Source organism: Scatophagus argus, chromosome 21 (genome assembly GCF_020382885.2).
Source record: "Scatophagus argus isolate fScaArg1 chromosome 21, fScaArg1.pri, whole genome shotgun sequence".
Taxonomy (NCBI): domain Eukaryota; kingdom Metazoa; phylum Chordata; class Actinopteri; family Scatophagidae; genus Scatophagus; species Scatophagus argus.
In genome coordinates, this window is record NC_058513.1 from 17,951,640 (window position 1) to 17,979,371 (window position 27,732).

Genomic DNA, 27,732 nt, shown 5'->3' on the forward strand with positions numbered 1-27,732 from the left:
CCAAGTTAAACATAAATGTTTTAATGGTACTATTTACAAAAAAGAAAAAACAATTCTGCTTTTTGATTAGGTTAACTGCTGCAACAATCAAACAGGTACATTGACATCTCGCTTAACTACAAAAGAAAAAACAGTGATTGAATGGCTGTGGCATAAAAAGAGGTGTAAAATGAAAACAACCATAGATTTTTTTTTGCATAGCAATTAGTTACTTAAGGGTGTGTGTGTGTTTAGGGGGTGTTGGTTATGACAGTGTGGGGCGGCAAAAACAAACAAAAAAAAAATCCATCTCGCAACAGAGTAGTTTGGATCTGCTCAGAACTATTGAACAGCAGAAAAGATTCCCTTGCGTTAAAAAACCTGAGCTCGGGGTGGCTTCAAGCTGAGAGCTGCTACATTTGAAATGACAGCGAGAGGAAAACTTGTCAAGCCGAACCAGAAAGAAGAGGAGGGTGGGGGGCGGGGGGAGGAGGGGTTGTTGTGTTACGTCTTTATTTAGCCACAATTTATTTCTTCTAATACAGCAACGACTGTATGCCAGAGGACAAGGGAGTGAAGTCAGCAGATGGTACAATCGTCCCCCGTTACCTGCCATTTCGTACTTTTTCTCGACAAGTGGAACTCTTACGGGGTGTTGTGGTAAGACTAACATGAGCATGTTTTTTCCAGCATGCAGCAGCGCTTTCTGTAGGGCAAGTGCTCGAAAAGGACACCCCAGTCCTCTACACCATCTTTTAAAAACAGAAGTGAGACTGCGGGGCGAGACAGGAGCCGACGCTCTCCAAAAGAGACCGGAAAAGGAATGATTCACTAGTCAAAAACAAAAAGAAAATAAAAAGAAAACACACAGAGAATGTGTTACGCTGGAACAGACAGAACAAATAAAAACACGTCAGGAATGAAAAACAAACAAAGAAAGCAAACCGACAAAACTAGACTTGGCAGTCGGAGAAGTGCTCTGGTGGTTTCAGGCGACCTCTAGAGGGAGGAGGAGGGGCCACATCTCAAATGTACCTGTTAATTTGGATGAGGAGGAGGAGGAGGAAGAAGAGGGTATTTTTTTTTTCTTGTTTTGTTATTTGTCACTCCACTAAAAATGTACATGGGAATTACAAGCAAACTAGTCAATAGAAAACACCCTTTGGCCATATTTTGAGGAGTCCGCTACATAGTGCGCTACGAGTGTACACGCGACATATGAAACACCACTAAGCCCCCATGTACATTGTTTAGCCTACTACAGAAAACATTTTTTGTAATGTGTTGTTTTATATGTTTTTTTTGTTGTTTTTTTTTTTAAACATTTATCCTTTTTTTCCTGTGACAAAACAAGTGTAGGGAAAGGCTTCTATCTCCATAATGTTCACTAAAAACTGTGAAAAGTATTAGACTGATGTTTGAATATCAAACAACAGGAACCCATTTTATATCTTATTCTGCTTTGAGGTTCTGCTTGTTAATGCCAGAGAGGAGCTGTGGGTGGGTGGGGGTGCAGGGGGGACCTCGGCCTGTCAGTCATTCATCGGTGGGTGGAGGCCTTGTGTTTGGGGCCGCTGTCGTCGTCGCACGGCAGCTCCATGTCGTCCGAGTCGAGCCGGCCATAGGCGGTCGCTCTGCAACCTGAGATGCTGCGCATTCTGGGCCTGATGTGGTGGTCGCTCTCGTCCTCGGGCTCCAGGACCGGGTCCTCTGGCAACGGGAAGCTGCGACGCTCCCACGGCGCTACCGTCTGCAAACATCAGAGACGGTTCAGCACAGACGCCGAAGACATCTTCAGTATTTCTACACATTCATGACAAACACGCACTCGGCGGTCAGGACGCAAACCGTTTCATTCGGGTATGAGAACATTCAAATTCTTAACCTTGAACACACAATGGTTTAAATTTCCAGCCTCACAAGACTTTGTGTGGGCCCTGACGCAACAGCTAATCGCAGTACACACCCGCTCTTCAAAGGTGAAGTCCGGCGTCGAGCACCGCGTGTCCTCACTGGACAGCAGCCGATGGGAGTCCCTCGAGCAGGGCGTGTGGGGGTTGGAGGCGGTGTCGGGGCTGGCGGGACTCATGGGCGACGGCACGTGGCTGTAGTCGTGCAGCATGGGGCAGTGAGACGGGTCCGGCGACGCAGGCTGAGGGGTGGGAGGGTTGGTCCCGCACAGCAGCGGCGTGGTCCGCCCATCGACAGATTTGTACGACCTGAGGGACGACGCAGACCACAGTTCACATGTTCAGTCTACAGTGTGTGAGAGTGTGTGAGCGTGTGTGTGTGTGCGTGTTGTGGTAGCGACCTGCTGCCCCTCCTCTTAGCAGGAGCCAGAGCCATCCAAGTCCAGCGGGAGCGCTCCTGGTCCTCGTAGGGCTGATGGAGCAGCGTGAAGGCTGCGTCTGACAGGTCCTCCACCTACAGACACACAACACCATCAGGACCCATTAGAAATGCTCAGTGCTCAGTTCACTTTACACCCGAAACAGTCTGGAAATCAGCTGGCAGAAGATCAACTGTCAGGATCATAATAACTGATCGATCATTCAGGTCATTTATGAGGAAAAAAATCTCTGGCTGGACTTGTGTTTCTGCAGACTTTTAAACACAGCGTAGAGGGCATTTTAATACTTGTTTCAAGTATAAAAGACATCAGTGGCAGCCAGGAGAGTTTGATGAGGCCTACAAACATTTACCAAGTGACTCAGTTTGTTGACATTTATATCACATTCTTTGTCAGTAGTTCTCAGTCACAGTAACTCCTAATCGTATCATTAACTGAAGTGGAAACAGACAACTTCCCCTCCAGCGTTTCCAAGTTTTATTGTTGGCGCCGAGACTCCTGCACAATTTTCCTCAGTAACAACTACCAACATCGCGGGACAAAAGTGAGAGTTTATTCATTCGGTTAGTCCGTAATGGAGACATGAAAGCAGCTGATGGTGTCATTAGCCCGTGTAATCAACATTTACTCCGTTATACATTAAAAGGACAAAAAAACTCGTCTGTTGCCAGTTTAATGATTTAACATGACCTGGATCAGCAGCAGAAAAAGGACCAATTCACAAATAAGTAATTAATTTCAGGTCCGCATGAATCTGACTTCAGATCAGCAGTCTGGAATAATCGAACTGGCTGGGGATTTTCCAGACTGAACTGGTTCCAGTATGAAGAGATAACCATGACAGTGTTTGACCACCAGGTGGCAGTATTCGCTCACTGCCACACTGTACTGGTCATACTGGGTGTATGACCTCAAAGTTTTGCACATTTTAAGATCAGGTAAGATAAGAAACCCTTTATTTGTCCCACAAAAGGGAGATTGCAGAGAAAAGTGGCTAACATGGAAGTCAGTGGCTTTAAAATAAATCCCAGCCGGCAGAAGGAGAGGACAGCACAGTCAGTGAGTGTTAGTGAACGCTTACCTCGCGTTCGTTTTCCTCTTCAGTAATTGGCTGGGAGAAGATGTCAACAGATCGCCAACTACACAAACAGAAAAATGAAGGTGGGTCACAGTTACTCAAAGCCAGGAAAGAAAACAGACACGGAGAGGGAGGAAACCAACGGCACGCGTTCGGGGAAGGTTTTCCTGCAGCTCACAGGACCAACGTGGTGCAGGTGTTTACCTGGGTGTGAGAATCTCTTTGTACTGCAGCTTCTCCACTCTGGTGGTGGCAGCCACAGACATGGGGATCACTATGTTGTTGATGTCGAAGGAGCTTTCACCTCGTCTCCTCTTGATGGGCTGCTGCTGTGGGGACAAACACACAGTGCGACCGTTCAGTGTGGACGTCAACAGATCCTACACACCAGCACCAAGTGACCACCAGGTTTAGTCGGCAGTACTGCGGTGTTGCTGACTGCACAAGTCGGTAAAGATCACTCGTTATTATAATTTAAAGATGCTATATTAAAATCTTGTCACTTCTTCAGCTGGAGAAGCGACTTGGCAGCACACATTTCTGTAAAAGTGTAGGATTTGGATGATTATTTGACTCAGTGGGGTGAAGCTTAACTCATTTTCCATGTCATTTCAATGCTGAAAATAATGAATATCAATATTAACATATCTAAAAGGATTATTCCACAGTTATTGTCCAGATCAGCCACCTCTGAGAGAGACTATCACACAGACAAAAAGTTTAAAAAGATTTGTTGTCCTCATCTCAGAATCCACATCGTGGATGAGAACCCAGCAGCAGCTGAAAGTATCGCTGAGCTGTTATCTGCTCAGAGTTTTAACTTCCTGTCACCTTTTCTGCTTCAGCAACCACAACAAAAAACCAAACCAAAAAAGTTTCTCTTTCTCCCTGCACCTCCACTCAATCAGTCTAGCATGTCAACATGAGTGTGATATGAGGCTGCATGTAGACAACATGTTCTCCAGCCTGAAGTACTTCTTACCAAGTCCAACAGTTCACCTGTAAGACTGGTGTTTTTGAGCCTTAAACACGGTCGTACTCTTTCATGTGAATGTCAGGGAATAAAAAGGGCGTGTGAACCGGGAGCTGACGGACGAGCTCGTTATCAGATAACCAAGCGTTTCCTTACAGGTGTGCTGGGGATGCTCTGGCTGCCGGGGCCCAGCGGTGTGGAGTTCTCTGAAGACGTGGACAGCTGGCGCGTGAGGGGGCTGTGAAGTGACGAGTGCATGTTGGCCAGAGTTGGGCAGGGGCTGCTCGAGTCCAGGAAAAGTTTGGGGGAGGCTGGAGGACGCAGACAAACTCGTCACTTTCCATTTCTCACACCACGCACCTTCAAAATGACATGACAGGACTTTGAGATAAGCGCTGACGATATACTCACTGTCAGTCCTGTCCAGCGAGTGCTCTCGTAACCGCTTGCGGCTGTAGTTCTTGTCGAACGGCGTGGAGATGGCCTGCAGCCGCTCCGTCTTGCACACAGCTTGGCCCTCGAGTCTGGCTGTGTTCAGAACAGCACTGCTGCTGCCCACGCTGCTGTCCGCTGGCCTCGGCTTCTCCGCACGGTTCTTATAGTGGCCCAGTCCTGCAACGCCAAGAAGCCGCCACAAGATTATTAGACAGGCAGTAGACACAAGTGAGTACTGCAAATTTTAGGGACTACATATCCACCGGGTGTCTGCGAGGCCCCACATTCCTGATTTACACTATGAAATGTGGGCATGTTTCACCTGTAAGAAGCATGAAAGCTTGTGTGGACCTGTGAGGTTGTTACTACTGGGGCTTGGCGACAACAGCCAATCACATAACATGCATTTGTGGCATTGTGAAATAAAACCGTCACTGCGACACACGTTGTGAAATGAACACGTCCCACAATAAACTCCAAAAATAGCAGAATGAATTAAAATTTCATAACAGTGAGTTTTAAGAATCTATAGGCTCATTTACGTTTCTTAGTTGTTCATAATTAACGGTTCACGACATCCTGAAGTATCACCGACAGGTTCTGACACTCAGCAGCGTCTATACTTACTGACTGCCATCAGCGAGTTGGTGAATTTGTGCTTCTCTTTGGACGAGGCAAGCTTGTGTTTGAGGGAGAGCTTCTTCAGTGGTTTGCTCCTGTCCAGTGATTTGGTCTGCCACTGGCTCTTCATCACCTGCTGCAGACGGAGGCCTATACAAACGTCTGAGGGACGAGCAAACAAACAGGGGTTAAAGCTTGAATCAAACAAAGAGTTTAGTGTAAAGCCGGATACTTCGGATTTGCCATCTGGAGTTCAACATTTGTAATTCACAGCGGCATCAAAGATTCATGATAAGCCAAAGGCAACCTACTGTATGAGACAAATCTACTGCTGCCTTGTAAATCCTGTCTGTATCTGTCCAATGCAATTCATGTTTTGCATTTCAGATAAAACAAATTCCTTAACAGTAACAGAGATGCCTCGACACAAAAACACAAAATCAAGAAGGCCATGATGATCACCGGGTAAAAGGAGACAGACAGTGAGAACACTGATTCGAGGGAACATGACACCCACTACAGACAGAAAAGATTGTCTAAACAGTCTCAGGAACTTCCTGGTGAGAAGCCTCTCTGCAGCCACTCCCTGTTTGTCTTCCCCTCTCGATGTAAAGTAGGAAATGACTGCGTAAACGAGTTCTCCTTTGAGCGAGGAGCCCAGCACTGACCGTCAGGAAAGGAGAGGATGGGGTGAACGCCAAGATCCAGCCTTGACAGGCGCTCCAGGGTGGGCAGCTCAAACTGAGGGTCCTCTCTGGGGGTGGGCCAGCCACCACACATCACACAGCTGGGGTTTACCCTGCAGTGACACTGGATACAGCTGCTTCTCTGGGCCTGCAGTGGACAGGTGGGGTGGACATCAGATGACAAGCTCTAAACCAACCTCTACATTAACACATTGAAGTACATGTTACTCAATGGAGAACAAATGGCTTCTAGAAATCTTGCACAATTTAATGCACCACAGGAGTAAAGTGAGTCACCCCAGAAAACATTTCCCTCTTTGAAGCCACGCACGTCACACTGACAGACTACCTGTACTTTTCAGAAACGGTTCTAATATTAGACCTGGCACTGAACTGCAGAATAATTTAAAAAAAAACAGAATAAACAATATATGTGAAATTATACTCCAGTTTCATTCTGAAAATACAAATGAACACACTGGTTGGATATTGCACTACTAACTGTTTGGTTCTGTGTCCTTAAGAAACCTCACTGTAATAAGAAAAATGAAGTACATTTAAGTAAGGGATGATGCCCAACATGGTGTCCATTAGATATTAATGGACACCGAAGGGGCTGCAAGGTGGAGTTCATTACTTCCTGATTATTTCCAAAGAGAAAACTTAAAATTATAACTGGCAGCTGGATGATGACATAAAGCATTTTGAGGCCTCACATTAAAACTTTTTTCAAACTTGAAAATGAACCCTGAGCTGTAATGCTGAAGGGGGAAATCGACAACAACCATCCAATGGTTCTATTTCCCTCAACCAAAACTTGTGAGTCGTCACAAGGGCGATTACGCTCCTTTGTTGTTTGCCCTAGTTTCCATATAAACAACCTGAAACACACAAGATGCTCTCCAAGAATCAAACTTCATGACTCTCTGAACCAACCATCCAACATTTTCACAGCACCTCCACAGACACACTTCAGCATGAAACCATTTCTACAAACAGCCCGAGTCCCTTTAAGGTGAAAGCATGACTGGGTGAGTTCATACTCATCATGTATGTAAGCATGTACAAGGCCTCGCAGGCAGACAGTGAAACTCACCTTGCCGTTCAGGTTGGGCACCGTGCTGGGCTGAATGAGCCGCCGCCGCCGACAGCTGACGAGTGGTCGCGTACGCGCAGCCACACACGTGCTGTCATAGGCCAACGGCTGCTGGTGCTTGGTGTCTGCACTCTCTGCCATCCTATCACAGACACGACCAGCAGAGCACATGAGGTCACAGATCTCACACCTTCACATTAAAACATTCAGGTATTTTGTCTCAGGTGACAAGCACATCAATAGTCTTTCTTTCAATTCACTATCAGCACATTAAATCCTCACACTTGAGAAGGTCAAACCAATAAATATTCAGTATCTTCGTCTGAAAAATGGCTAAAATGATGAATTGTTTGAGCTCTTGTCAGCTCTACACAACATTTCATCATCACAAGGAATTAAAATCCATTATTATTGACAGCTCCTGTCTTGAGTGTCTCAGAAAGCAGTGAGATGAGGTGACTGATATGTATTGTACCTGCTGAGGACGCCGTTAACTGGTTGTGCATTTTGACCTTTCAAAGGGCCGGCCTCTGTGTTAGCGATGTGGGCGGGGCCTGTGTGCTCCAGCCGTTCTGCACCAACATCCTGCATCGACAGATAAGACAAAACCAGTGAGATTACAGCTAATGTCAACTGGCACAGCAAGGCAGGCTGACCAACAGCACCGAACACACCCGGAATATTAAAGATTATTATATACAGGACTCTGCGGTTAAATTTAAGATATTTTAAGACCTCATAACCACTACGAACTCTAACTGCTTTCATCAGTGATACACTTTAACTTAGACTTCCTATACCTTGATTGTCAGACAGCGCAACCAAACAGTCTTGGTTTTTATTGACTCCTTGTGTCAAAGCAATTCAGATGGGGTGAGAACAAGGACAGGGAGAATAAAGTTAGTGACTAACCACAATGCAAGGATTATTAGAAAGGGTCACATCAGTAATACACTAGAGCTCGAGAAACAGTCTTGTTCGAGGTGACACTTGCTGCCTTCCGGCAAACAGAGCAGTACAATTTGCTTTTATTTCCAGAGACAGGACTCAGTCATAGTTCAGTCTGACTGCTGTTGTATCTCCCCATCTGATAGGCAGCTCAACATCTGGACATAAAAGGACCTTCTCCTAACGTTATCAAACAACAAACAGTCAGTGGGTCGGACTTCAGAGGATGTCAACTCTAACAGGAATCCATAAATAATCCATGCAGAATCCTATTACGTAACAATTAATTCACAAAAACTTCAACAAACAACCTCTTTGGACAATAAAGTAATAGCTGGGAAAATTGTGTTTACAACCTTATATGTAAAGCGCAGCATGAGTCTCAGGAAGTGATTTGTATGTGATTTTGTCTTTTGCCTTCTTATTTTCTTTGTACTTTGCTCCCCAGTCAATCGCAGAGCGAGATCGGGTCCCAGTTCGCTGTCTGTCTGTCATGAAGGGGCACAGTTCTGTGTGAGCTGCACACAGGCAGGCAAAGGATGAAACCTGTTCATGGACTGGGTTGTGTGGAGGTGTGGCCGTGTTTTATTTGTGCTTTAGAAGCACAACTGTTCAGAATCAATGAGCTGCAGACGAGCAGCCAACTTTGAATTGTATGTTTACAGTCAGCTACTAAACTATTCTACATATTATGCCTTTAATTATCACCAAATTGTTTTATCAAGATTAATGCTTTTTAAGACCCTGCGGACACCCTGTCCATAATAAACTAAGTGAATCATCCCAATCCTGTGGCTTTCAATAATTCAATCTGGATTTGTGAAAAACCTTTTCTGCACTGTCATCACGATGCATCGCTTGGAGCTCCTCCTTCACAAGCTTTCACACACAAATGAACACAATTTCATGGTTCAATCACACCGAAATGATCAGAGGTCTAGTTTTGCATTTTTCTGTAATATTTATTCAACAATCTTGCGATGAAAGCAGATTATATTTGGTTCAAATTAACACTGCAACTCAGCAAAGACACAAAATCCTAACAAGTTTAAAGAGAAAACTGACTACGACTTATGAAACTGCAGCAGGCCAAGTGCAAACCAGCACGACGAGAGGCCACTCATGCAGTCATGCTGGTTTAACTGGTTTAACATTTCTATAAACAATTCAAAACGCATCCAGAGAAACAGAGATTCAGTGATAGATATTGGTAATTATTTCGAAGTAGTTTATTTAACAAAGGCTCTTCTATCGGATTCATTTTAGATCTGAGAAAAAAAACAAAAAAACAATTTCCTGTGAACATTTAACATTTCATTTGTACCGGACGCTTGGACAAACAACTTCAATGCTTCATTGATTGTCAGGTGCCTATGAATAAACATTTTCCTACAAATGTACCCGCACATGCCCATTCGATTAAAGAGCTGAATAAAGGCCAGTTTAATAAAATATTTACTGTGAACTTCATACATTCACATACTGAAAACTGAATCCTCATTATTAACATTTTTCACTCTCAAACTGTGGGGTTAACTTAAATGGGCTGACATGTTTTTCACAAGGCATTTGGATGGCTTTTATGAGAAAGTTTTTAATCTAGGGCTCTTATGACCTAATTAAAGCTGCAGTAAGCCTTTTGAGGCTCATTCTGTATTACACATTCACTTTAACCGAGAGTTCTTTAAACAAGCACTTCTCTGCCTCCCATTTTTTAATCATTACAACAATGTCTCATAAAAAAGATAAGCAAATTCAGTCACTGTTTCTGGTGAGTCAGTTTCCACCTGGGGTTAACATCAGTTCTGGGTGGTCTGATCACTAATGGACGGCTCAAGTACAGGTGCACATTCAGAGGTGGTCTGGGCAGCATATGACCACATGATTTTCAGTGTGTACATGATAATGTCCTGGGTCACGCTGAAGAATCACTTCAACAATAACAAGAGGAAGCCACAACAACAGACAAAATGGATTCTCTTGCACTGATTCAGCAGAAATGAAAGGCTTAATTATTTAAACCTTCTAAATTCTGCAAATGTCACACATTACGTTATTTCGTGTCCATCCAAGATGCAAGTTAAGACACACTGTAATGCCAGGTGTAAACAGAGAGTCCCAGAGCTGCCAACATCAGTCAGATCACCGACGACTGATGTCAACACCAGGTGGAAACAGTTTCTCAGCGACAAGAACGGAGCAAAAAATGCTGAACCCCTAATAATGAAACGCATGACACTAGACAGATTTAAGAAGACCTCAAATGGAGACTGCTTAAAGGCCGTACAGATCAGATGTGTTTTAGCCCCACGCGACAAAATAAAGGACAGCTGTGCAAAAACTAGCCACTGTTCACTTTCACTCTGCTTACCTGAGTATTTACAGGCTCTGTCTTCATTTCTGTCCCACCTGCAGACACTGCGCTGGGGGCAACACCTCCCAACTCCACTGAGCCCTACAGAATCAAAACCTCAGTGTTACACTTCCACCCCACACACAAACATGAATCCTATATTTGTGACCAAATGAACAAACAGCTCAGTGATTTGCTTCACATAATCCAAGACAGAGACACAGCTGCATTACATTCTCTCTCACACACACTACTAACACAAGACTGAGCGACCGACCTTGCTGGCGCGGATCTGTCTGTAGATGTCGGTCTGTTGTCGTATGCGATACTCCAAGTCCGAGATGTGGGCCTGGAGCCAGTTCCAGTGGCTGATGATGGCGGCTCGCTCCACGGTGTAGCGGCTCTCTGCTCGCTTCCATCTGTGGGTCAAAAAAAAAAGTGTGATTACTTGTTTTAAAAGGTGAAATGAGATGCTTGATGAAATTTTGAAACACTAAGTCCATCCACATCATAAAGAGACATACAAAATTTTGTATTTATATACTTTAAATAGAGCTGTAATAATTATTTGACTAGTCTATCGACAGAAAAACAACCAGCAATTATTTAATTAATTGGCTCATCTTTTAAGTCAAGCGCTCTGCCCTTAAGCATTCTGCTTCTCTTTCACCGTAAACAGAATATAATTGTGTTTTAGGCGGTGGGTCAGATAAAACTTGTAAAGATCACCTTGGACATCTTGGACTTGAACTGGAATGAACATTTTTAACATTTTGATTATTTCAAAAAAAGAACCTGAAGACTCATGATAACGAACCTAACCATTAGTTACAGCAGCTCAGTCAGTGAAAGTCAACGAATGCCCCCAAACAGAATTATTATTCACTTCTAAGTCTTGTTCAGGCAAGTATTTTGAATGTCTAGTTTGTTATGATCATAATCATCAAAACCAGTCATTTAGTGAGCCTCCAAGCATTTCCCCTGTCAGACTGCAGAGGTCAGTGAATAAGCATTACACAAAGCTCCCAGCAATGACAACTACAAGCAACAGGAGAAACACTGCAGCCAAAAAACAGTGTGATCAGGCATGCATCGAAAGTGTGGGAAAATATTAAGAGGGGGATTTTCTTTACACCGACTTGTTTCATGGCAGAGAATGAATGCCAGCTGAGAGCAGAGTACTCCATTTTACCAGTATGACACACAGAATGGGCATTTCAAAGGCAGACATGAGAGGAAAATGTCTGCTCTTGCACTGTGCAGCAGCGATCACAGAGGGCGCCGTTTCATCAAAATACGGGCTGCAGTGACCGTGGCTGAACAATGAGAAAAAAAAAAAGACTCAGATGGCAGACAAAGATAGACCTTGCACTCATCTGCGTGTTCTCCACCCAACACCCATCCCTGTTTTCAATTTGCAGAGCTCCACCAGGTTGGAGGAAGTCGAGAACGGCTACAGCTGAGAGAGGAAGAGGAGATGGGAAGGGCAGGGGAGGAAGAGGGGAATAAAAGAATGACAACAAGGACCGGGAAGCTCTGGCAGCCTGGGGAGAAACAGACGGGCTTTAAAAGCAATCTACAGGCCACAGGGTGCTGGAGGGGGTGGGGCTGGGTCAGGGAACAGTGCGGCAGACACTGGGATAACCAATAATCCAACCAGGCATCCCGTCTTATTGTGGAGCTGACTGGAAGGAGTTTCTGTGGCTTTAAACATAGACATGAGCTACCAATCAGTGCAATGAAAGATGTCTTGAGTCCTCTGTTTACTGAGCCACAACATTTAGTGATCTATGGCTTGCTCACTGCAATACAGTACCAAGGACAATGCTGCAAATACAGCTGCAGTGCTACCTGCTTCTAACATTTCCTGTTGCTTTTCTACAGACTCAATCCGGTTCTGCACAGATAAACAAACATGTACTGTTCTCGCACACAGGGTGGTGAACGTCCACAAACACTGCAACGCTTCTGAACACGCCCATGCCTGGCGCATCAGATCAATGCACTGGCAATTCATTTGCATCCGTGTGTCCCTATGGAGACCCATCTTAGAACAACACTGGTGGCGCAAACTGTGTCACACAGTCCACTGCACAAATTAGTCTGAGGTTGGGTGCCATGAGTCACCCAGGGGTGGGTGGACAAGTGATCCAACACAGGGAGGACAGGCCAGGTGTAAGGTCCCTCAGGGAGAAGTGGAAAATGATCTCAAGCAGATTCATACTCTCATTGACAGACAAGACCGAACATATTTTACAGAGGGCACACATCCAAGCATTGGTCTGCTTTTAAGTCAAGTAAGACCACAGAAAAAGGAGACGGAGAGCTGAATTAAAGTTGAAGATGTGTACTACGGGGTATCCCAACTCCAGTCCTCCACTGCACAAGAGCTGACCACCACTAGTGTAGATTACAGTGAAAGGGGAAGTTTAGTAAATTATAAACACATAGAGGCCATTACAAGTCCAATGACCTTAATCTGACGGAGGAGGAGGAGGAGGGGTCAGTTAGCAGCACTGAGACACCCTCCCCTCCCTACACTAGAGGCTCCATCCCCCCCCTTTAACCAGGACATATTTTCCTCCCCCCGACTCCCACACTCACAAAGCACCAGCGGCAATCACTACAGCCATCGTTTTCTGGCAGTCAGCACATTCTCCATTGTGGTGCTTCTCTGGATGCAGCACATACGTTGTATGGTGCAGGGTACCCCCGTGCCATACAGTTCCCTCCAAAATAAACACACCCACTCAAAAAAAAAAAAAAAAACCAACCCAAAAAAACCAAAACCAACACACAGCCCAGTTCTTCACCAAAAACCAAGAGACCTGGAAGACCCTTTTCTACACCTCAGCAGTTCAATATTCTTACTGATACCATCACAGTACTTTTCACACTGTACTGCAAGTAAATAATCACAAAACCTATTTTATAGTCACTCATTTTTTTTGCCTTTCTCTCCTCCACTGTGTTTGTTAATTCTGGAGGAGGGGTGCACTTCCTGCCCATATAGACAGACAACTGGCTGGTGGAAGGAGATTTACTCTCCATTTAGTTGACCCGTGTAAGAAGCAATATAACTATGCTGTACACTTAAGTAATATGATTAGGAATGGTAATCTCTGCCATTTTTGCATATCGCATCATCAACCAGCACCATGAGCACATGTTTAGTCGAGTGTCTACAAGCTCCTGCATGAAAGGGCTGCAAGTACTCAGAAACAAGCGTTCTGACATACCCATTACACCTCATCCCATAGTCCACGACTACACAGACATCGTCACACAGTGGAGCTGACTGCATCGTGATTTGTTTGCTGCTGGACAGTTTTATCAGAATATACTACAGCCACAGTTATTAAACTGGAGCAGGGAAGCCTCCCAAAAGATGAAACATAATCCAAAATCTCAAATAAAAACAAAATGTTTTCTGTGCAACCTATGCAAAACAAAGCCAAAAATGAAAAACTGACTAAGAATAAAACAGTTAAGAAAGACCACAGTATATATATTCACAGGAGGCAGTGAACTGAACCACCCCTGAACAGCTCAACATAGCAGCCATACAACTTATGTACATTGCACACATGCTGCTCATCTCTGGACCTCAGCTCAGCTGTCTCCTCTGACCTCAAAATGTAATACAGTTTTAAGCTGTAGTCAGAAGTGCTGCATTGTTTTTCCTTACTTAGATTTTAATTTTGTTGTTCTGCAAATGTGTCACAACTTGAACGTGCTGCTGGTGATTGAAAGGATGATATAAATGTCCACATTTTGATCAAGGCCCACAGCATAAACAAAGCACAGTAACTGGCATACATCAGGTCTGCATGTCCCTCAAGGCACAAAAATAATGGATTAATAAGCACTTTACTCCTTATGAAAGTAACACCATTGGCTGTCCGAGTCCAGAAAAGAGCTGGTCAGTCAAAAGCATCCATCCAACATCCAATACAGGACTGGTATTCAAATTTTGGACCATCAGTGTACTGTGTAGAGACACAGATTATGAGGGAAAACTAATAGATACTCAACATTAACTCCCATTTATGGAAATAAACACTTGATCAGAACATCTCTAAGCTCATGTCTGAAATCCACAAGGCAATTATCTGGGTTTCTATGTTTATTAGGTGAAAACTAATGATAATTTCCACTTAAACATACCCATATTCAGATTTTGAAGCACAGACTTCTTGTACAAAAATCTGCCAGAGGAACATGTCAATGAACAGAGATAGAGCAAAACAAAAGGGCTGCAGACATTTTGCTTCTTCCAGATGAAATGCAATAAAACCACTTTGCAATTATGATTCACAGTCCATTCAGTCATCATTCATGCCCAGTAACAAGAACAAGGGAAATCAAAGCAGCAGTTGTCATTTTAATGTCTTTGTTCTCTAGAGTCAATGATTTTCAAAGCACATTAAAAGAGCTGAAAATTATCCAAACACTGAAACATTTATGGAGACTGAAAATGGCCTTATTTTTTAGGTTTGTTCCAATGTGCCAGGATGGCTGGCTGGAGATTCACAGGACAGCTGGTTAAACTCATCTGTTACAGGAAGAAACTGCTCAGGAGCCGGGACTGTGGACGAAGCAGGCCGACAGGGTGTGGGGCAGGAAAAACTAGAGAGGGCAAATTGAGCCAGAGAGCTGCAGCAGTCATTACATAAAAGAGGGGGGTTATGTAACGCCTGTGGGTTCGTGTTGAGGAACTTGTGCCGAGCTAAACACATCCAGATGTGTCAAACGAGACAGAAACCTTTACTATACAGGCATTCGCATACATTACATACTGTAAATACAGACACATGCACAGGAATGGACAGGGAAAAACATAGCTTAGTTAGGCAGACTGCAGAGTAATGCTGAGCCATAAGCATGAAAGGCATGCTGTAGTCTCAGCCAACCTAGTTACCCTAATTCACAAACAGCAGACAGGCAGGCATTTTAACTGTCTTATTGCATAAAGATCACATCAACATATACTCAGGACTGCCAAACCATAGTTTTATCATCTCATGGACAAAAAGCATGCAAACCCCGATGCATTCTGTCGCTGGTCAGATAACTAAATTTCAGACATTTTCATTGTTCTGTCCAGGAGCCATTATGTAAGCTCTGAGATTTCCTGATGAGCATTATTGTTGCCTCAGAAACAAGAAACTGTGCCCACTCGTTTCTTAACACAGAGCAGCCCGTGCTCCATGTAACATGCCTCAATAACAGACTTCCCATGAATATCTTATACTAATGCATCAGCTAGTACAAAATCAGACTTCAGTTGTGAAGCTAGCAGCATCCACACCCTAGCAGAGGCCTTCATGGATGTCAATTCACAGACAGACACACTGGCTAGAGCAGAGAGGCCCTGTAGCATAAGCACAGCAACAATGTTGGCTGGCCACCAATCCTCCAAGATACTGGAAACCACGTCTACAGTATAGATGGGGATGACAGGATTAGTTGTAGCGGTGCGCTGCATCCAAACAAGAAGCCCAAATAGGTCATTTTCCACACAGCTGTGATCTCAGCTGACGTTAAATAATTGAGGTGCTGCTGCCTAAAGAGGACATTACATTGTCTGTACTGTTGCCTGGTGTAGTGCTGTAAGCCATTAATTGGTAACTGAGACAAAATGTCAGCTGTGAAAAAGTGGCATCATGGGTAAATACACATTGCTATAAGAGTAACGTGTTCACAGTGAGGTATGGCCTCTCCTGTGCAGAGTTGCGAGCTGAGAGCCGGTTCTCTGATTGCTGTTGAATGGACAATTATACAGTGTGCATCAGACAGCTGCATTCCAGATGGAGAGTCTTAAATTTCCATGACAGCTCTCATTCAGTGTACAGACGATTGTTAGGCTTACACATGCTACCACTTGGCAAACATTTGCAAACCTGTAAGTCACAGGTGCTTTTGTGAAAGCAATACAAAAAGCTTTCACACATGGCTTATTCAAGAACATCTGAGCATCTGTGTTATGTAGCAAGAAAAACAGGTCACCAAAAACATGGATGAACCAGTTGTCAAGTGCGCTCAGGTCTGGGTTACTTTTCTGAGTGAAAATTGACATGTAGTGGTTCAACACAACTCCTGCAGCGAAGACATCTTCTCAATATTTTCCTCAGCAGAAGGTTATGTGGGTCAGCATCTAAAGATTACAGTTATTCATTAATCAGTGACTTTTTTCCAGTCAACTACACTCGTTGTAAAATTAAAACATGACTTGCATACTCTCATATAGATTGTGATGTCCCAACAAATGAAAATTTGAGTTACCTACACACACGACCTGAAGCCAGAGGGTGGCCCAAATGCCATACCTGAAGATCTGAACCTTCAGTGAGGATTACCTGTGAATATTCAAAGCTATCAAACTTGCAGCAATATTTACTTATATACTTGCTGTTACTGTAATTATGAGTGGAAAGTTTCTGAGCACAGAACAACGTGACTCCTCACTGATCTTGTCTAACAGCGTATGTATATGAGTTTGAGCACCCAGCCTTTTAAAAAGGGAGATAATTACATTTATAGGTGAACTGGATTTTTCAACCTCCATTTCTTGCTCTTTATCATCGTTTAGCCTCCTTTCTTGGTGCAGCTGATACTGATATGGACATTGATTGTTAGCAGTGGTGTGGTTACAAATACAACAAAATAAAAAATACAAAAATACATTAAGTTGCCTTTTCAATGAGGCATACAAAAGCAAGTGTAGCTTTGTTTTTGCTCAAGCTGTGGTAAATTTTCACTGTCTTTTCCATCCAGCAACACATAATGATCCACTGACAAAAAAGATTCCATACATGTATGGAGTCCTATTTCTACAGGCTGAGGATTAAGCAGTCATTACCAGCAGTGACTAATGTTGCAAAAAGCTATAACTGCTTCAGAAGAAAAGCCTTACAATGGTAGGCTGCTGGAACGCTCTCATGGTAAAGCAGGAACAAGATGTGTCATGTTAGCTGGCACAGAAGATTTACTGCAGCTCAGACTGAAGAAGAGGAGAAGAAATTAGTTTGTGACTAGTAATTTAGCATGGTTGTTTAAGAATATTAAAAGGGTGGCTCGTCAAGATTGGATAAGAAAAAAGAGCAACGATGGCTGCAATAAGCTCATAGGAATCATGTTATCTCTGTACTGATGTAGCTGCCGTATCACCACTATCTAATCTGAACAATACCTCCATGTCTTTCAGATGCTTTCTCAAAAAATTAAACTACATGAAAGAATTACTGAAGGGGCTGTTTAGAGAACTATGACTGGTCTGCCTGGACCCAGCAGACAACTAGAGCTGATTAGCTTTACTCAGAGCATTCAATGACAGAATGTAAACACAATTACTTTGGATACGTAAAAAAGCACAACACTGTTTGACAGTCCATGACAGTATCATTTGTGTGGAAGTGTGCTACCACAAAAGGCTGAACACTACATTTGTCCACAAATCAATCCTCAATTCATGAACACTGTGATGGCCTACAAATGAATGCAGCCTTTAACCTCATTTTTATGTTCATGAGATGTAATCATTTTATGAGTTTATTATAATGACCTCAATGAAGATGACCCTCTGACAAATCTTATTCACTATTATACACAAATAAGCCTAATTCTTTAGTATTAAAAGGATACTTATTATCCAAGAATAACAAGACAATAACAAGATATTAATTATAAAGACAACACTTCAAGGTGGGGATGGACATTTGATGTAATGTCACTGACAATTTACTTTAAAATGATCAAATGACTCCATAATAAAACATATTAGATCTGACTGAAAGGGCTTGTATCAGGGAGACTATAAGTATCATGAGACTAAAACATGTACAAGATCAATATAAAAGAAGCTGTTTTGTTAAAACTGATTAATGTGGGTGCAAATTTAAAAAAAACCAAACCCCTAATTAACCTTCTATATCTCATACTGCGAATTTTTCCCTACAGTGGGGTTTTAATTCAAATACACTAATATTATTCAATTATCAACAGAAATGCTTTTACTTCTACAATATGTGATGTTATGACTAGTAACTAAGTAACAAAATGTCCATATCAACAGTGTTGTAGAATTTCTTTTCCATAATTAGACATGCTTAAAACAAACAACTACCAAATGGCAAAATTAACTTTACTTTCATATTTTATAATTATATTTTTCATATGGGTTTTAAAGATGAAAAATGCAGAGAATATAAGATACAGAAGTCAAAGAAATTGTTTGTTTGAACCATATTCATAATGACCTGTCACTTTCTCTCACTCCTCCTACAATATCAGGCCACACAAACGTCACTGTTTATTCTCCTTAAAAATGACTGCTATAAGTTCACGAACAAACTCCTCCTTTAACCTTAAATGGCACAAGACGCAGTGTGAATACATTACAAGAAATATGCCTTCTTTTAGACCATGTATGACACACACACACACAAACACACACTTCCTGTTACGTTCTGAAGATATTTAGGTCAAAGGTTTAAAGTCAACACAGCAAAGACTAATAAAAATCAGTGTTCTTGGCGATGCTGTTAATAATCTACCCAATCCTACACAGGTCAGTAAGCCATTAAGGCTGCTGACCCACCAGCAGTATTTTTCCCTTAGACACTAATGACACAGAAATGAGTACTCTGGTGTGAGCTCCCATGGAATACGTTTTCAAGCTCGTGCTGAGGTAAACCTGACATCACAACAGGCAGCGTGTAAAAACATAAAACCCACACCTTCTGCAAAAACCACCACCACCACCAACTCTGTGTTTCTTCTTGGTTTCAGTTTTAAATCAAAACATTCACTGGCTCTGTAGGCGCTCACTTGTTCTCTCTGCAAATAAAACAGAACATTCAGTTTCAGCCGTGGCTCTCTCAGGAGGAAGCACTGTGTGACGAGAGAGCTTTTCACTTCAAGTCCAATCGAGCCTGTGCGTCCTCCACAGTATGATACCACCCACACGACTACACATGCTATCTGGTCGAATGATATCTACCCCTCCCTGGAGTTTGACCCAACCACTGCTGAGGCAGATCAGGCAGTTATGATTGTCATTAGCACCTGCTAGGTCTGAATAGCAATTTGCAGGGCCTAGAAACACAGGGATTTTGACAGGACAGTTAAGAGCTCCACGTAGCATAGAAATGAGAGAATAATACACGCTACTTGGGCATAGGCAAATTAATGCTATTCACCAACACCTTTTTTCTTATGAATGCTGTTCATAAGAATCAACACGAGCCTTTGCAGCGGATTCTCCAGTATGCATAATAATGTGCATATGTAGGGCCCTAAGTAAGCTTTACATGTCAGTGTGTGGCAACACATGCACTTACATTTTCACATGTCGCTGCTCAATGTCCACTCTGGCCAGCTCCTCCTCCTCCAGGTCGGAGTCCCCTCCAGAGCTACTTTCTGTTACATCTGAATCAAAGGCGCTTTCTACTGAATGAAGATTGGCTGATCCACTAAGATACAGCCTCTCCAGTTCCAAGGGCATGGTGCCGCTTTTCAAGAAGCGACTGAGGCCATCTCTGTTGTTTGAGGAAGAATGGCGCCCAGTCCTCCACGTAGCTGTAGGGGTTGACAAGTCTGATTTGCGGTTACCAGGCAGTAGCCTGTTGAGAGCCGAGTCCAAGAAGCCACCCAGCTGCTGTTGAATATGCCTCTCCACCTGCTTGGCTTGTACAACCTGTAGACGTTTACGCAGGCGCCGTAGCCGGCTTTCAATCTCAGCTTGGCGGCTGCTGTTGAGAAGGGAGCGCTCCCTAATATGAGCCTCAAGGCTGTCCGAGGAAGAAGTACAAGGTAGGGGAGGCTGCGGTGCAGGTGTGCAGGATGGGGAACCTTGCTGGCTGCTACCTGGTCTCTCTCTATCAGGACCCTGTGGCTGGCTGGCAGGTGTATGTGAATGAGCCTCCTCCAAATTTGCTTGTTCAGTGGGGTTTGGGTTTTCATGGGTAAAGGGCGAAAGTGCAACAGACTGATGCACTGGTGGTTCAAGGTTTTTTCCATCTGTATTTTGAGAAACCCCAGATAAATGCTTCTGTTTAAGGGTTCCTTTGACCGGGATATGCCCTGATAAAGTAGCCGTCAAGGTCTCAGTTTCCAAGGGCAGGTTCTGGGACTGAGAGTCTGTGGTGGCAGAAGGCTTGTCTCCATTCACTGCCACCACACAGCCAGGGCCGGACATATTGGCGAGCTTCTTGGCCAGGCCGTTGACAGGTGCCATGGGCTGGCCACCTCCGTTAGTGCTGCCACTCATGAGGCTTTTGAGCTGGCCGCCAGAGAGTTCAATCGCCTGCCTTTTCCTCAACAGGAAGTCCCCTCCTCCGTTGAGCAGGGAGCTGGGCAGTATTCTGTGACTTTTCAACACAGACTGTTTGATGAGCACTCCTTGCAGCTTGATTGACTCCTTAGTTGAAGGAACAGGTGTCACATCAGAGCATAGGTAGGAAGCCACCAGCGGCTGGAGTTTGCCCAGGGCCGAGGCCTGAGCAACAGAGTCGGCTTGGGGCTGTGGTTGCTGCTGTTCCTGGTCGGCACCACAAAAGTCAAGAGAGCACTCTTCGGAGGTGGCCTTGCACTTAGCTGGGCCGCTGCTATGGATAAGGATGTTGCTGGCGTTACCGTTGTTCTCTGCACTGGCCGGTGAGAGACTTGAGGATGGGGCAGCCAGTTTGAAGCGGATGTGGTGAGCTTCGGCTGGGGCGTCGGTGAGAGCGGGCGCCATCGCAGCCATGCAGTGCAGAGGGACGGGCACCGCGGCCTGCTCCACACCACCCGCTTACTGCCCCACCTGAGGACAGCCTGGATAGAGCAAAGAAGAAAAAAAGAAAGACAGAAGGAGAAAAGACATCAAGTTTAACAAAAGTAGTCTAGTAAACTGTAGCACGAATAAAATCCACATCATAGCAAATTCAGATCCTAGTTGGTATGAGTGTTGGGTGGAGATATTTTTCCATCAACAGTTCACAGAACATTCACCTTACACAGTGACAGACCCACAACCACAGTGTAAACAAACACACAGATGTTGCCTAAACAATGTTGTGGATATTGATTTAATAAATTTGATTTGTAATAAATAAACAATTATTCAGAAAGCAATAAAATAAGGAATGAAAGTTGATTTTTGGTAGCCTAAGCACATGTTTAAGGAAAAATTGTAAATGAAATACAACAGTACATTTTCAAAGGCAATGAAAGTGCTTTGAGAGAGGAAGCTTCTTTTGACTTCAAGAAACACAAAAAACAGGTGTTTTTTTAAAAACATAATTCTCCATACTAAAACACTACTAAAGCAAAAAGTAAAATGAAGACGGGCCAAACCTACACAAAACACACAACTGAAATGCTTGCATTGGAGGTTCACAAAGCCTTTAGAATGTTTGGAAAATTGCTAACCACCACCCAAAAAGAAGAGGAGCATTTCCAAAATATCTGTTAATATAAAAAATTAAAAAGCCCTGATGTCAGTGTTCTATATTACGTCTAGCATACCAACACAACACCAATCCTACAATAAATGTGTACACCTAATCTAGTTAACCGTCTAATGAAATTAACTGGTGACTCATTGACATTTTGTTGACCTCCTGGTTGTGAGTGTTGCTAAAAATGATCCTACGAAAGGGACCAGGAAAAACACTGCAGGCCAAGAAAAGGAAGATCTGACATGATCATACGATCTAGCTTTCACAAGATTCCAGAAAATGTAATTATCAAATCACAATAATGCATTTGCCTACAGGCACTCCATGATTTGAATAAATACAAAACAATAATAATAATGATAATATATTAATTGACCTTGGTGAATGGGATGCTAAAGATATCAATGCAAGAACAGCCGACATCTGAGCTACATCCCAGGCCAATAAATAATTCCCATTACACCCATGCTTGTGTGAACAAGCAGTCATTGTTATTTACTTACAAGGCTCCTCTTCATAGAATAAGCTTTTGAATTCAATTCTGAAGAATGAAGAAACAGGAAAAGCCAAAGCAAACAGTCCAAACCCCACTACCCTACATGTGCCCTGGAAAGTCAGTGTGCAGCAGGGCTCCATACAGGCGGTGTAAGTAGGTGGATTTAGGCCCCAGCATTAGTCCAAAGCACATGATGTCATCCCATCTATGTTCACATGTCAATTGCAGCTGAACCTATTGAACCTTTAACTTTTCCAAAGATTCTGAACAGCTCAATGATTCTTAAATGAAATATGTAAAAAGACAATGACAAGATGAGGGGGGACTACGGTTTCTGTGGTTAACGTACCATCCACACCGACTGCCTGTATATGCATATCAAACTTTTAAACAGCCTCTCTTTAGCCCATACAAGAGATAAAAGCGAGCTGCATCTCCTTGTATCGTCTGCAGGGTCAGATGAATGGGGGCTCAGTATTTCACCGCAGTTTCTAGTCAGCGCGCACTACGCCATGTTGGTATTTCCGAAGCAGATTATGCAATGCAATTCATCTACCTAAAACCGCCCATTCCGCTTCAAACACACCGAACTTGTTCATGCTACAAGTGAGGAAATTCAATAACTACCGTTACTAAATGCACTCGTTAGTTCATTATGCATTTTAACACCAGTTTCTATTTTAACTGTCTCGCTAGAGATGCGACAAAAATACCAACATCCAACGTTAGCCAACCATAACGTAATCACCAAAATGTCTTCCTGATGTTTACAAAAACATCTGAGCTGTTAAAAAGGCTGGACGGCTCCTCGGTCCCTGGTATGTAAAAATGTAATAACGTTATTTCATAATCTTAAATTCTCAACAGCTTCCGCGGAGACCATTTAACACCCGTGTTTTTGTATCACTGTGCCGTACCAGAAAAAATGAGATAAAATCTGCAAACGATCATCACATCAACCAAATACCAAGAACCTAAAGATAAATATCTGCGTCCACTGCGTACAAATGAATGCGTTTCTTTTGGCTAACGTTAGCTCGGGAAAGCTGCTGATGTAAGAAACACAACCTGCTTGAAAGCTAGCGTGCGGGTCTCATAAGCCAACTGCAGTGAAACGCTACCTACCCTCATCATATCATGTCTCATGTTGTAGCTTTCCTTTCAGTAGCACAACTTAATAATTTCTGTTAGGGGTGAAAACCGACTGTGAGCATTACGCAAACCTCGTTAAGCAAGTAAACATTTTAGTCACTAACTACGTAACCTACGCTCATCTCAGTTTTAGTTTTAAGCCAATGACGCCCGAAGTAATATGTATTGTACTTTAAAAGGCACGGTCACCCAGGCGTTAAAGCCAGGGTTACATCCAGGGCATGAAACATCACAAATATTAGTATTTAGCCATTATAACATAACACCTTGACTCGTTATGCATCACAACTTATTTTAACAACGCCTGAAGATCTATTGCAGAGCGGAGACATGGTATGCATTGCAATTAGACTAAGAGATAAATACAAGACAGCCCATTATAAATCTATGCTGGTCGTGCTTAGCCTTGAGTACAGGATGGTGGGTAATCAGATAGCGGGTAACGTTAATGCACATATGTCAAAAGCTGAGAAGTTGGGAGTAGACCCTGCCAGTCGAGCTAGCTCGCTAACAAAGAAAAAGGAGGAACCTACCACGTGACGAGGTTGCACTATCCGAGGGAATTTCGGCAACAATCCCCTGCAGTTTTAGTGGAAAAAAACCAAGGGTGCTAACACAAAAACGCGGCTTAATTCGATCACTCTGCCATCAAGTAATCCAAAAATGCAACCAGATTCCCAAAAAGGCCCAGTTCACAGAGCAGCTCGGGTTCGTTCCGGATTCAGGCAATGGGCGAATCAACGATCTACACCTTGCTCGCCAGCTAGCTCGCCTCGCCGCTACGGCGAATATAAGACAAGGCCGTGAAACAGTCCTTTCTACTCCAAATTACTTCAAATGTAGGCGATTTCACCGCAACCCTTTACCAAAAATTCCAATTCTCAGTAAGCGAAAGGTAATCCAGATGGCAGTTCGTCGCGAGCCTTTTTCTCTCGTTTTAGGGAGAGACGCTTAGAAAATGGCGGCTAGCTCCTCTCCCTCGGATTTGAGTCTGACAAACATAGAAGGGCTGTGTGTGTGTGTGTGCGCGCGCGCGCGTCTGTGTGTGTGTGTGTGTGTGTGTGTGTGTGTGAGTGTGTTGCTCGCTGGTAGGCGGGAGACATTTCTCATACTCACCACTAGAGTAAAGGGCAGATAAGAAACGACATAAAAGCTCAAAAGAAGATACCACAGGAGGGCATTGTCTTCCAAAACACAGCGCGATGTCAATTTGCACTTGCTAGACACAGGCTGACGGTGAGGCGCTGCTGCTGGTTGAACTGGAAATATGGCCAATATTGCTGTTTATGACGCTTGTGTGCCATACGTGCAGTAAATATCCCACTATGCTTCAGGTCGCGCTGTGTTTAGCCACCTGTTTTTATCCACATAAACCACCTGTACACATAAACAATAATTTACACGGAGAATAAACTATACCTGATATATGTATTAATTACGGTTTTTATTTGCTGCTCCAAACAGCTAAATTACGACAATAATAAGTGCTGGGGGTGACTCATTAAACTGGCTGTTTCGGGAGAAGGAAGCACCCCTTTGAGGAAACTAGGCCGAGTCGAGACTGCCTCGCTCTCATGTCACTTTTCACAGGAACTAGATCGCCCACCACTATAGTAAGCTTTGTACACGTGCAGCCAGTGGCCACACGGGGGCGCTGTTCTCCACCTGATTGTCAAATACAGCCGTAGTTCAAGTATAATACACCACACAGCTGTCTGAGACGAGGGGGAGAAACCTCAAACTAATTTGTAGAAAATGAAGCCTACTGCACGTACACTGAGTACCGATACTACATTAAGTAAGCACTGGTATTCTTATTACTGTTGTTTTTCAGACTACAAAACTCTTTCATAATTTAACAAAAATATTGCTTTACATGTGCACCTCATGTACTCTGAACTTTCAGATAGCAGACTTGACAGCAGAACATGATGTCTAATATTAGCATTGATAAGAAAATAAATTCCATTAAGTTTAAATGCAAAATGAAGATTTCAATGCATTAGAGTGATCATTACATGTGATACTAATATCTAATATCTTCCTCAGTTATTTGTTTTGTTTTGGTTTTTTGGTCAGCATTTATTGTGTCTCATCGTTCAAGGGTTTTAAATTTTACAGTCACTGGACATGCCCTGTATTTTTTAAAGTCAAACTATCCATTTAAATATTGTTCAATATGGTTTTGTGCTACTCTTCACAAAGATCATTTTGTTGTGTATAGAACTAAAGTCTGTTCTCCTTAATTTTGTTTCTTGCTGAGAAAGTTCAAATTTATGTAGTTGCTCTTCTGTTTTTGTTTAGTGAAGACAGTGTCTAATGTTTATCCAGTGTATCCTCTATAGCTTTTAAATAAACAACTGCTCATGGCTTCCTGTGCACTAGAAGATTTTTTTCCAGGAAATACTTATCACGCATCGGATGTTTTCACTGTCACATCCTATGAGTCATTACGCCTGAATGTTTATAATGATGTTACGTATCATTAATTTAATCCTGGTAATCACCGGAAATAAGATACTTTAGTGGTGTGAATTTAAAAGGGCTCAGTGCTTCTTATTTGGAAATTCTTGTGACATTTTGTCTTATACTGATAAGTAATGCAAATGAATGCAATCCTCCACGCATTAGCAGATTTCCACAGCAGACAGCATTATGAATAAGTAATTATCAATGTGTGCATGTGTCAATGAGCAAGAGCAACTGTCTACCCGCCTGTTTTGAAAATTATATTAAACTTATGTTGACATAAAATCTCGGGAGGCAAACCACAAACACCAGGATCAAATGGCTGATGCTGATGATGATTGATATCCAGAAGGTAATCCAATGAGCTGCGTTGATCATCATTTGTTATACCATAAACGGTAAAAAGCATCCATCCATACATCCATCCTCTTTTTCTGTGCTACATCACAATAGCAACAGGCAATGCAAAGTTGTCCACATCCTCGAACTCCTCCTGGGTGATTCAGAGGCGCTGCCACACTTGCTGGGTTGCTATGTAATCCATCCATCGTGTTTTTAGGTCTCCTTCCCAGTCGGACACACCCAGGGTCTGGAATACCTCTACAGTGAAGCCTGCATATCCTAATTAGATGCACCTCATGTTGCTCCTTCCCAGACGAACGTGCAGCTGTTCCTGTCGGGGTGAGCCAAGGCACTCGAAAAAGGCGACTCACATCGGCCACTAGTAACGTTATCCACTACCTCTTTCCTGTTTAAGCCACCACTGAGAGGCCACGGGTTAGGAGAGGGCATCGCTCTCGGGTTCCACCAGAAACACACAAAAATAAAAACTAAATAATAATCACGTTTTAAGAATACCTTTAACTCCACCGTTGAAATACTCCATTCAGTAATCCAAGGGGCCATGACTCCAGTTACCACACGTGGAAATAACATGACGTCTAAAGTTAAAAAAGAATGAACAAACAAACATCAGTTGAACTCAAGTTAAGCATTTCTGGACAGAGTCGGGCTCAATCAATAAAGTTGTCAACTGCCGTGGCAACGGTGAGTCTCAAGAATTCTTTACGTCCAGCTTCCAAGCTAGCGCTAGCTGGCTAATGTTGCCTACACGAACGTTATCATTGCAAATTTATAATGAAAAAGTTTTAGATGTTGAATAATTTTAGCAATGAGCGTGAAAGTTTAAAAGTAAGTTGTGAGGGGGGTTATTTATTGACTATCGAGTCAAAGAGTGCATCGCCAGTGATTTTTGTGATACAAATTAGAGTACTTTCTCTCAACGCTAGTTGAGAAGCTAACGTTAGCCAGGCTAATGTTTGAGACTGAGGTACACGTAACAAGCTAACGCCAAAAAGCTGGCCAATAACAGCCAACTTAGCTAGCAGGCTAAGCTAACGCTCGCTAGCTTGTTTGCTTCCCGATCCCATACTGACTTCTCAATGACTGCCGTTTTTTGCATGTTTGACAGAAAACTGTGCTCAAAAATCTCACCGACTCAAATCGAACAGCCGAAGGTTTAACCAAATGAGTATTTTTTCCTGACAAGCATAACGTTCATTAATTTTGAGAAAATAACAAGAGAAAATCTTACTTACCTGCCTGTCCTGTTACTAACCGTTTACGACTTGATAACAACCATCCCCCACGTTTCT

The 27,732-nt window shown here is 43.1% G+C and overlaps 1 protein-coding gene across 5 annotated transcripts; it reads right to left on the reverse strand.

The window, feature by feature from the left end:
- Nucleotides 1-27,732, reverse strand: kansl1a (KAT8 regulatory NSL complex subunit 1a). 5 transcript variants are annotated; one of them, XM_046376861.1, is made up of 16 exons: nucleotides 27,676-27,732; nucleotides 26,936-27,018; nucleotides 19,861-21,334; nucleotides 10,797-10,938; nucleotides 10,538-10,621; nucleotides 7,694-7,803; nucleotides 7,219-7,360; nucleotides 6,105-6,270; nucleotides 5,443-5,598; nucleotides 4,792-5,001; nucleotides 4,537-4,691; nucleotides 3,612-3,736; nucleotides 3,411-3,468; nucleotides 2,291-2,403; nucleotides 1,946-2,198; nucleotides 1-1,729 (listed from the first exon to the last, which is right to left on the reverse strand). In XM_046376861.1, the coding sequence occupies exons 3-16, from the start codon at nucleotides 21,264-21,266 to the stop codon at nucleotides 1,520-1,522; spliced, it is 3,330 nt and encodes a 1,109-aa protein (XP_046232817.1). In that variant the 5' UTR covers nucleotides 21,267-21,334; nucleotides 26,936-27,018; nucleotides 27,676-27,732; the 3' UTR covers nucleotides 1-1,519. The 5 variants fall into 5 exon arrangements, with proteins under 5 accessions (XP_046232817.1, XP_046232818.1, XP_046232819.1 ...); XM_046376862.1 differs by lacking the exons at nucleotides 26,936-27,018; nucleotides 27,676-27,732 and adding an exon at nucleotides 24,725-25,007; XM_046376863.1 differs by lacking the exons at nucleotides 26,936-27,018; nucleotides 27,676-27,732 and adding an exon at nucleotides 24,142-24,641 and having other exon boundaries at nucleotides 3,612-3,733.